Below are 11,357 nucleotides of genomic sequence, written 5' to 3'. Positions count from 1 at the left end.
CTAGTTAGAACTAGTACCGTCCGCCAGTGCTTATAGAAATATATTTTTCAATTACACACACACAAAAAAAAAAAAAACGGAATACATGGGAAACGCAAAGGATTGAAGTCGTGTTCCTATTGAAGTTCGCATTAATCCGGTGATACATAGTGTGAGACGTAGTTTAATCGAACTTGAGCGTAGGAGGACTAGCATTCTGCGTAGTCATATTACTGCATGGTTATCAACTGCTTACTGTGGCAGGCGTATATAGGTATAGGTACTGTCGGATGAGAACTCGGATATGCCGGATGGAAAGATAAGGACACGAACCGGTAGACGTAGGAAAGATCTGGCAGGAGCGAGCGATCGGCAGCCTTGAGAGGATACTCCTCCCCCCACTCCTCCCTGAGCTCCATGTCGAGGGTCTGCAGCGCCGTGCTCGGAGAATGATAGTGCCTGAACAGGCTCTTGAGCTTGGCCTCGGTCGCGTCGCTGACCCTTCGGTGTTTCAGTGCAGCCGGAATGTCCGTGGCGTGGTTGTGATGTCCCAGGCCCCTCACAACCAGGCCGCAGGATGCATGCAGATTATCGCTGGAACAATATTCGCATAATGTCAGAAATCGTTCCCCGCCTTTTCAGGAGACACACAATGCACCCCTCCCTCCCCCGATGTTGCCGGTAACAAATCTGATGTGATGAGAGAAGATTTAAACGCATACAGGATGCGCAATGTGCGTTTCATTGGTCTCTGCCAATTTCTACAAAGGGTATGTTGACGAGGACCTGATTTGTTAAAAAAAAAACAATGCACTCCAAGCATGTAGGCACACCCCTCTGCAGACTGCGCGGTAGGTTGGACGACCTTATCGGCGAGCCGAGCGGGGACATTGGGGTAGCGGTGACAGCTGGGCGGATGACCCTTATGGGCTTGGCGAGAAGGACCACGTATCTGCCACAAGTCTGCAGACGGGTGTACCTGTAATTAAAGATAAATGCCGAATTTAAAAAAAAAGAATTTTGCAAGCATTCCTGAGCATTCCTGCAAGCATGCGTTTTGACACTCCTGCCTGCCTATATTAATGGGTAGGGGATTTTAAAAAATCGAACGACACATCACACATCGGTACTGTTAGGTACCAAAGTCATAACCAACCTGATTCGCGACATAGAGCTCCTAGTCTTGGAGACCACATGCAATCTCCAGGGGCACTGAGTGTCCTTTGCAGACGCCTTCCGACCCCGATCGCGGACGTTGTGATGGCACACATACGTCGCCTGCAAACCAGGAAATGTTACAACAGCAGCCACTTAGACCTCTCCCAAAGAACAGAGCCTGTAACGCAGATCGTCCACGGCACACGCGCACCTTCATGACCTAACGATACAATTTAGCATTGGCGGCTACAACACTGGTGTTCAGCGCAGACCTAACGCCGAGCTGCCGACGCGTCCCCATAGTCCGTCCCATGTTAAATTGCGTTGTTAGACTATTACGCGTCTGCATGGGGTCGTTTCATAAGACCCTTCCGTAACTTACGTCGGGTTATCTAGCCCATTTGTTCAGACATAATATGAATCTAAGGTGTTTCAACATTTTATATCCGTTTTATGCAGTTTTATGCATTCGTTTTTTTCCATTCACAGCAAGAGTGGAAATGCGAAGTAAAAACGCAATAAGTCTATGCAAAAACGTTGAAATCGCGTGCAGAAAAACGGCGTACGTTATTTTTCCGTAGCGTACGCCGTAACGTTTTTTTTTTTATGAAACGATCGCCAGTAGGGTGTCCCAAAAAGCGGCCTCCCATAAGGGTAAGCTTAACCCTCGCCCGCATATGCGATTTCCCACCCTAGAACGCACATGTGGGGGGATGGGGGTGCAACCCCCCCCCGCCGTTTCGCTCCTGATCATGCTAGAGCTTCGGTACAAAACCATACGAATCCTTGGGATGAGACGAATCCAACGAGACATAGTTTTACTTTCCTATGTCACGTCTTGACCTTGCTAGGTCAGGTCAAAGTAAAAATGTTGGTGATTTCGGCGGTATAGGGCTTTACTATGGGATTTCATGTTCTCCGCTATTTTGTGGCAGCGGGCGAACTTAGGGGGAAGGGATGAGTGGGAGAGGGTAGGGGAGGTTTAGGGGGCATCGATTGGGGGCTGGAGGGGGCTAGCAACAGACATGAAAGCGGCGCATCTATGACGGCTATTTACGGTGATCTAGCTTAACCTCGACCTTCATGCTCACTCAAGGCACATTCACTCAAGTCACATCACTCACTCAAGGTGGCATTCTTCCCTTAAGTTTAGTATACAGAACTCTTTAAATTTGGTGCTAAAAATATGTCCCAAGTCTCTCCACTCTCCCCTAATGTGCAGCGATGAAAAACTGTCTGGGGGTGGCATCACCCCCCCCCCTCTCCCCATGTGCTGTAGGAATACATGAATACTTACCCTGTATGCCAGAAACTTGCCGCCCTTAGTGCAAGTATCCACTGACAGAGTCGTTCTTGTCACCTCTTCATACAGCTTCCGGAAGAGCTCAGCGCTGGCCTGTCCAACTGGACACTCAAATCCAATTGCCGTCCCTTTCTCCAGTTCCTGTAAACAAATTGATTATTGAAACGATGTCTCCTAGGTCAACAAAGTAAAAATGTTTCGATATTTTAGCGATATCGACATTCCTTCGCAAATCTCGCCATAGCACCGTAGCAATGAGGGCTAGAGTCGCGGAAAACCATTCAACAGTTCTTTTTAAGCTCTATCGTTTCTTGAGATTTGAGCTCAGGTCGCCGCTTTACCGGTTTAGCATCGAGATCACGTAACGTAACATCCGATTTCTACCAAAATTGATTTTCTGCAATAACTTTTGATGCAGAAACTACAAAGAAATTGTTCACACACCCTGGTTCTGAGATCGTCAATTCGCGTCAAAGGCAGAAAACAGTTGACAATTGCTATCGATCAAAGTTGGGGCTAATCCTAATCACGCTATTGGTAAGACTGACCCCCCCCCCCCCCGGAGAGGGTCTAACAAGTGCAATGTTTGCCAGCATGTAAAAGCTGATGTACCCATTTTTTAAATAAAATAAAAAAACGGTGTCCTTCGCACACTGACACTCTCTAGCCTTCGAGCGGTCCTTGCCAAAGACACATGCCATTACACGTAGGAGCTGAATGTGGCCGGTGCCGACGGTCACGAGCCCGATTTGAGTCCCGGGGGCTCAATCCGGGCTCTCGCTGTCGCTACCTGTTTCAGCGTCGTAATCAGGCGCTTTAGACCACTCGGCCATGAGCCATGAGGCCATAGACCAATCGGCCATGAGGGTTAAGTTAAAACTAGGGAGCGGGGGGGGGGCTAGTTGAAAACTTACCTCATGAATTCCGTCAAAAACGTCCAGTCTGGGACATATGATATCCCCTTTCAGTCTCCTCAGTTCTTCCTGAAAAGGAAAGTGATGTTAATATAATGATTATGAGACCTTTTCAGGTGACAAGTGCAAAGCAAAATGACTATATTCTCAGCCTCTAATACATTTAATATGTAAAATCAAATTGATTATTGTTCAGCAAACATTAATCAATCCACAACAAAGTATGTAATGTCGTTCAGAAATATAAGTTTACACACAGCATGATGGCATTATGACTGCGACCTTGTCACCAAACATGAAGACAATTACACCTGCGAGTAATACACAAAATCATTTCTGGTTAAGAAACTTTTCCAGACTCCAGAATTAAGGGACCTAAAGCAGAGACACAGAGAAAGAGAGGGAGTGAGAGCAAACCCATTCAAGAGCCAATCTATCATGTCTTCAAACTTCAATTGAAACAAATTTGCATTCAATGTCCCCTGATAGATGTCATACTTCAAGTTCACATTTTTAGCTGGTTAATAAAACACCATAAAATGAGAATTGTTAGCGATGAGTGTTTTAGGAAAATGGTTAGGAGCATAGCAATATGGAAGGTGATAACTATGCCCCAGTTAACATACACACATGGTAACCGTATGGTGCATATGTGGGCTAACCCACCTTCTCCACATGGTGTCCACCTGGTTTTGTAAGACGTCTATGCATTGGAACCATATGGGCTAGCCCATATGGTTCGGTTCCCATGCATACATGTCTTCCAGACCCATGCTCTTCCCCTGCCCATGTGAGCCCACCTTGCCCTTGTAATGTCCATGTGGTAACCACATGGGCGTATTAACTGGGGTATAGCCTTGTATATTTTGTTTTGCATATTCCTTCTAGATATGTGACGGGAATCCCACAAAGAATGGCTCCCCAGTGCCCAAGGCTCCCAACGTCAAACAACCCTGTAAGTTGTAACCTCTTGACATGCTCAGCTTTGACCAGTGCTGCAAAGTCAGAGTCAGAATCAGCTGAAGTTGGTATGATAATTTTGACTAGAGTATTAGAGATGGACTGCCCTATAAAGCTTCAAAGTTTGTTATTTTTCGAATAACACAATATACCCTACAGTCTACACTTCATTCAAATGGTGCTTATGCTGCTGTTGAATGGAGAAATGTTGAGCATAAAACATGCAAACAGCTCACCTTTTCAAGCATCTTGAATGCATACACCCACAAGGCTGGAGGCTGGAGCACTGGAAATGAAATGGAGTAAGAAATGTTATGGACATTGTTGTTGAGAGCCAAATTTATTCTGAATGATTCTGTTTGCATTATACTATTCACAAAAACACACATTAGTACCTACATCACTGAAAGCTGATTGATCAATGAGCGCATGTTTAGCTTTTGCAGGTTTATAACCGAAACAATTTGACATGAGAAACATAGGCGCACTCAAACATAGGCCTGCTCCTGATGACCAGGCGCAGGCCAGGCATGCAGTGATACCTAACATTCAGGCACAGGCCAGGCATGCATTCAGAAAATTATTGGTACACCTCAATCATGCATTTGCCACGCTTTGCAGTCTCGATCAAGACTCGGCCAGTCTGCAAAAGGTGGCAGGTTTCAGATAGATAGATAGATAGATAGATAGATAGATAGATAGATATATAGATAGAGATAGATAGATAGATGATAGATAGATAGAGATAGAGATAGATAGATAGATAGATAGATAGATAGAGAAGAGAGAGAGAGAGAGAGAGAGAGAGAGAGAGAGAGAGAGAGAGAGAGGAGAGGAGAGGAGAGAGAGAGAAGAGAGAGAGAGAGAGGAGAGAGAGAGAGAGAGAGAGAGAGAGAGAGAGAGAGAGAGAGAGAGAGAGAGATAGAGAGAGAGAGAGAGAAGAGAAGAGAGAGAGAGAGAGAGAGAGAGAGAGAGAGAGAGAGAGGAGAGACAGTACAAAAGATGTTGCGAATTTCAATTCATACCGAAATAACGACCGTTTGACACGTTTGCCTGACAAAGATGACAGATTGAGATGGAATTAACAGCCAGCCTATAATAAAATGTATAAACAAACAATGAGAGAGGCCTGTTCAAAAAGTTAATATGTAGCTGTCTACACTAAATAGTCGGTGATTTTCCGTTGGAAATTTTGCGCAAACACCACCTTCATGGGCCTTCGAACAGAACCACCACAATTGAAACAAAAGCGCCAAAAAACTCGAATGTTTGTTTTTTTCGCTCGGGAAAGATATATACGCATACCACCGCGTGCTACAAAACGTTTTAGTCAAACATTTAAAAATCGTTAGATATTTGCGCTGACGTCACACATTCAGAGGGGTATTCCTAAGCATTAGCCCCTCTGAATCAAAATGCTGCAATTTTGAAATTCAATATTTCCGATTTAAGGCATTTCTCGATGTTGTGAGTGCCGAAACCGGTAATTGTGAGCTAGGGACCCCATTTTGGCTATCTCAACTCAAATCTAATGTTAAGGTGGGAGGGTCCCTTTAATCTAGAAAATATTGTCGTTTTTTAATTTTGCCTCTCATTAACGCATTTTCCGGAATGTGTGTTTCTTGAATGAACAATACAAATTGGTACTGATTTTTCGAAATCTTGATCTTTTGAAGTAAAAGAAAAAATGAAATCCAAAACATTACTTTTTAAGAAGAATTACTGGAAATCTTAAAAAACATTTCTTAAAGGTAGACAGAAATGGCGCATGTAATCCAAACTGAGACGAATCGAAACGCGCAGATGCTTATGTTAGAAATTGTGATAGGGGTGGCGGCGCGGTCTTAGGCCGTTTGGGGTTATGATTTTTTGTAAAACGCTGGATTTCATATCTGCGTTGCATTAGGATTATATAGTCAACTGTTTCATAACATTTCCACGTATAGTGTTCAGCGAAGTACGGGCCTAGAGGGTCGGAAAGTCGGCGCGGTCTGGTACTCTCCGCGCACGCCCATAGTCTAATAACCATGTCTGGGCAAGGAGGTGGAGCGGGTAAGTAGTTGAATAATTAATATTTTTGTAGAAGGCCTTGCACTCCATAACATTTTGTCCAAGGTTTTGCTGAAGGGTTTGTTAAATGCAATAATGTCTCGTAGTTTGAGTTGTGTCGATTCTGGCATCAATGATCATCTGTCGCTGGCTTTGACATCCATGAAGGTCCTATGAGTCATTAAAAGTATATAAATATGTTTATTAATCATGTTCAGTTTAGAAAATGTTAGAAGTCCTGAATTTTCTGAAGTTCACATGCTGAGATGTAGCCTAATACGATGGCTATCATAAACTTTATAATTGTAGTTAAAGTTATGACCTTATATGCATCTGTAAGAGATGGCATTTGGTCGTCACCAGAGCTTATTCCTTATCCTCATTTATTATCCTCATACATGGTCCTTTTATATTGTCATTGGCCAATGGCCAGCAGGGGTGGACAAATGTGCTGAGTTGGGGTAGCACGGGCACAGCAAATCCGCCGCCGCCCTAGCGGTGACCTTGACCTCCGCCGTCTGTTGCTGCTCTAAAGCCAAGCCAGCGTGGAATTGGGAAAGCTCGTGCTACCCCTACTCGGCACAATTATCCACCCCTGATGGCCAGGATGTCACAATGTTTGTGTGCAATCCTTCAAAACCACCATGTTATTTCAGCTTTTTGGGGGTGTCCACAGTTCAGAGGCCCCCATCAGAGAGTTGTATTATACTTTTGATTTAGTACCTATTTTGCAGATTTGGAAAAAAGATGACCAAGGGCTGTATGAATCTTTTATCTCATGTAACTTAATGGGAGTCCTGCCTCTACCTGCTTTACCTATATACACCAGTCATTGTCACCAGTCAAGTCCTTGGCATCATTTTCTTGGCTTTATTTTTTAAGTCTATGCCATAGTAATCTGCAGAATCATAAATTATACATAAAAATTCATGATACTCTACTTTTGTTTGTAATGATAGCACTCATGATAAAGAAATGTAATGCTGACTGCTGAGCTCATTCATGTTGTTCATGCCACCCTCAAGGTACCAGATTCAAAATAACTGTATTTGTATTGTATTTATGTTGGACTTGGTATGTATTTGTAATGCATTATCATTGTGTTATTCTTTATAGTTTATTGCAAAGCAGCTGCAAGTACCTATGCAGGATTTTTATTGGTAGTGTTTATAGTGTGCAATAAATATATGAAAATAATAAATAAAGATAAAATATATTTTAGTTTAATTGTTCATAGTGTGCAAAATATTTGCCCTAAAATTCAAATCAGCTCCATAACATTATTCATCATTACAACAAGTTGACCAACCTGATGCAATCCAGATGTTTCTACTTCTATGAATTCCTATGAGTACACTGTGTTTGTTTGCATTTGGTTTATTCTCCAGTTCCATAATTTGAATAGGAGGAATATAGATTGATGAATTAATTGTAGTTTCTGGTTTTCTTCATTTACCATTTATGTATTCAAATGATGGCAACAAGCCAGCTCTCCTCCCAGAACAATAACTGAAAACTACTTAGTTTGTGGCCCAAGTCCCTTCTATGCAGGTAACAAATTCACTTTAAACTCCAATTCTCTTGATATACAATAATGCATTGTCAATTAAACTTAAAATAAACTAAAAAGCTGCTTTGAGGTCTATGAGTATTATAGCATTGAGTTCTACCAAGCCAGGCCTGGGAGGTGGCCAGTGGTAACATTACAAAGGAGATAAACATGTCAGAAAATATCACATTGCGCTGTCTCATATCGACCTCTCGGCTCTCCCTGTCTCTATGCTCACCGCAGTATCGTTTGACGGCCGCGCCTCTCTGTTCGTCAGTGGTACCGCGGAATTTCCGTCTACTGGAGGAACTGGAAGCCGGTCAGAAGGGCAGCGGCGACGGCACCATCAGCTGGGGACTGGAGGATGATTCAGATATGACCCTGTCCCGCTGGACGGGAATGATTATCGGACCGCCCGGGGTACGTGCAGTACAGGGTAAATGTACAGTTGTATAGTACCATCTAGTGTTGTATCACAATCATTGAACATTACGGGTTTGTACCATTCAATGGCAGATCGTGATCATCGAACCGTTCGGGGTATTAATGTATATGACGTATGTATGTAATGTATGTATTGACATCAAAAGCCTTCCACATATGACGTGGCGATCCTACAGGGTAATGATACGATCGTATCATTTAGCCGTTCCCGGACGGTATCATTACCCCGGACGGTATCATTAGCCGGCTCCGTAGCTCAGTCGGTAGAGCGTTGGACTTTGCGTGGTGAGAGCACGCATTCCCGGTTACAACAGTCCGGGTTCGAAGTGCGACGGGCGCTTGACGTTTATGGGCTCCTGACAGGTATGGTTGCGGTTGATGACAGGCCGTAGCCAGGCGAAGTCAGTGAGGGGACCGGCCGTACGCGGCTATGTGCGCACGTTAAACTTTGGACGCTAAATTCTGCCATATAACTGGAATTGCGCGATCGGAGGGTAGAGGGCGGGGTCAGCGCAACAAGCTTCGCTTAGCGGGGCCTCTGACCTTGTGAATCCTTCCAATCAAAAGGTTCGGACTAAATTTATTTTAAAAAATTAATAGGGTGTCGTTTTCATTGCACCGCGCCGTGTTAACTTTTAACCAGGGCTTAGGTACAGTCCAATCCAATGACTTGTCACGAACATTGGACTGACCGGGATACACACGCACAGGCCGGTACAGTCGCTCAGTTGCTTGGCTGTCAGGACCATCAGGGATCGCGAAAGGACTGTGGTAAATGGGTTCCACGGTCGAAGGACCGCCCGTAGTATTTCAGGGTACACAGTCGAACCTTTTAATAGCGTGTCTGACAATCTCACCAGAGATATGTTGAAAGGTTAGCTTCATATTTCATTAGATGGGATAGCGCAGTGGCAGTATTTGGTCTTATTTTTGCTAGTCTTCTAAGATGACATGACGCTATGTCAACACTTATATGCTGAAGTTCATGTGAGTGTCATCGCACCAGCGCATATAGACTTTGGTACGAGTGGCGCGCCCCAGCCGTCGATGAAATGTCGCGAGTCCCGTGACACTGCCGCTGGTTGGCTGGTTATTCGAGTACCGGAGCCATCAGACTAATTGGTTGGGTCCCGTCCCGGTCGGCGGCGACACGAATTCCCTCGGCTTCTTTGGAGTGGGCTCGTTGTGTGCTTTCTTGGAATCCATCTATTGGAAAGGGATGTGGGGATGAAGCTTTTTCATGCGCTAACACAGTTGTGGTGTTATATAGCTTTACATACATTGGATGCTATTTACTACATGCCTGTTAAATATAATCGCCACAAGCGCTCTATGTGGTGCTAAGACCTATTACATTTTGACTGTTAACGTGAACTGTAAGGCCCATACCGGTGCTGTTTTGCAATGCCACAGGCAGCGAGTCATTTAGTGCCCCGTATGTTTTGTCGACTTTTTGTGATTCCTCTTCAGCGCTTGGGTGAAAAAGTAAGACACCGATGTATTTATAGCAGAATCGGTTGTCTCACGATGTACGATGATGGCCATGAGCTTGAGTACTGTTTTCTTCCCGTAAAAATAATCGTAATAGTCCGGTAGTTTTCATAGTTTTGGATAATATGAAGGTATAATACAAAGTAACTTGGACTAAGGAAATAAATATGGGGCAATTGGAAACTTGTCAGTCAGCTCATACCGCTATAAAATCTTATATATGTTTCATGGTTCAGAGTGGAAGATATAGAGGATTATTCATGGCTCTGAGTGGAAGATAAGGATTTCTTACATATCGAATCGAAAGATCTATTGGCCAAAGACACGATGATAAATCGTAATGAACCATTCGTGGCGAGAATAGTTGATCTTTCCCCGCCGTCGATAGATCACTTGATCTTTTCCCGGCATAGTGGAAGACGTATCTTCCACTCAGAGCCATGCAGAATCCTCTATATCCCACTTTCTGTCAGCTCTTCTTCGACAGGATTGAGAACCTCCCGTGACTTGTGTGCTCGCGGTCACTGACCAAGTTTGAGAACCTCTCTTGAACTGTTTTCTACCCGTTCGCAGACTGAGGTTGAGAACCTCTCGTGACGTTTGCTTGACATTCGCAGATCAAGTTTGAGAACCGCATGTAACTTGTTTGCTGACCGTTCGCTGACTAAGTTTGAGCACCTCTCGTAGCTTGCTTGCTGCCCGCTCGCAGGCGAAGTTTGAGAGCCTCCTGACGTGTGCTGTTCGTTCGCAGACCAAGTTTGAGAACCGTATGTACAGCCTGCGCCTGGAGTGCGGCCCCAAATATCCGGACGAGTGTCCGGCAATACGTTTCATCACGCGAATCAACCTGAGTGGCGTCAATGCCCAGACAGGAGTGGTGAGTGTCGAGGAGTTTACAGAGGAAATGGGGATAGGAGATGGGCAGAAGAGTAAGGATATGCCAGTGTGGATTGGGAAATACGTCAGAGGGGTGGCTGTTCAGCGTCCTGCGTTATTCATACGGCGGAGAAGGTCGGGGAAAATCAGCATAACAGTGGCGGATCCAGAGGGGGGGGGGCATGGGGGCCATGGCCCCATCCCCTTGGGCCTCCCGGGGGGCACCATTACGGTTTTTTACATTCATCACGGAGGTCACCGACGGGAGCTTCAACCCAGAGGTCTCCTAAGAGGGCACCATCCAGAAGGTCTATCGGAATAGGGTACCGTTTTCGGGGTCTCCGGAGGCCCTCGCCTCGGGTAGGGCTATTTCCATCCCGAGGTCCGCGGGGGCACCATCTCGAGTTCTCCGGGGGCACTATCCCGAGTTCTCCGTGGGCACCATTCCAAGGTCGGAGAGGGCACCATCTCGAGGGTACGGGGTCATCATCGCGAGGTCTGGGGGCACCATCCCGAGGTCTGATGGCAGAGGGGGCAACATCCCGAAGTCTCCGGGGGCACCATCCCGAAGTCTGTCTCCGGGGTACCATTCCGAGGTCTCCGGGGGCACCATTTCAAGTTTCCAGGGGCACTA

The 11,357-nt window shown here is 45.2% G+C and overlaps 2 protein-coding genes across 2 annotated transcripts; one reads left to right on the top strand and one right to left on the bottom strand.

Moving 5' to 3' along the window:
• Positions 1-83: 83 nt before the first annotated feature.
• Positions 84-5,409, bottom strand: LOC122384532. Its single transcript, XM_043372070.1, has 6 exons — positions 5,340-5,409; positions 4,551-4,600; positions 3,355-3,423; positions 2,435-2,581; positions 1,136-1,257; positions 84-573 (listed from the first exon to the last, which is right to left on the bottom strand). The coding sequence occupies exons 2-6, from the start codon at positions 4,560-4,562 to the stop codon at positions 210-212; spliced, it is 714 nt and encodes a 237-aa protein (XP_043228005.1). The 5' UTR covers positions 4,563-4,600; positions 5,340-5,409; the 3' UTR covers positions 84-209.
• Positions 5,410-6,095: 686 nt separating this feature from the next.
• LOC122384533 (ubiquitin-conjugating enzyme E2 variant 1-like) lies at positions 6,096-10,880 on the top strand (the record flags this gene model as incomplete). Its single annotated transcript, XM_043372071.1, has 3 exons — positions 6,096-6,366; positions 8,190-8,332; positions 10,599-10,880. Coding segments are annotated over exons 1-3 (450 nt in total), but the record flags the coding sequence as incomplete, so codon positions are not given.
• Positions 10,881-11,357: the final 477 nt, after the last annotated feature.

Source organism: Amphibalanus amphitrite, unplaced genomic scaffold (genome assembly GCF_019059575.1).
Source record: "Amphibalanus amphitrite isolate SeventyFive unplaced genomic scaffold, NRLGWU_Aamphi_draft 000192F_arrow, whole genome shotgun sequence".
In the NCBI taxonomy this organism is placed as follows: Eukaryota; Metazoa; Arthropoda; class Thecostraca; order Balanomorpha; family Balanidae; genus Amphibalanus; species Amphibalanus amphitrite.
Note: the sequence above shows the minus strand (reverse complement) of the source record. Positions and strands in the feature narration are given on the sequence as shown.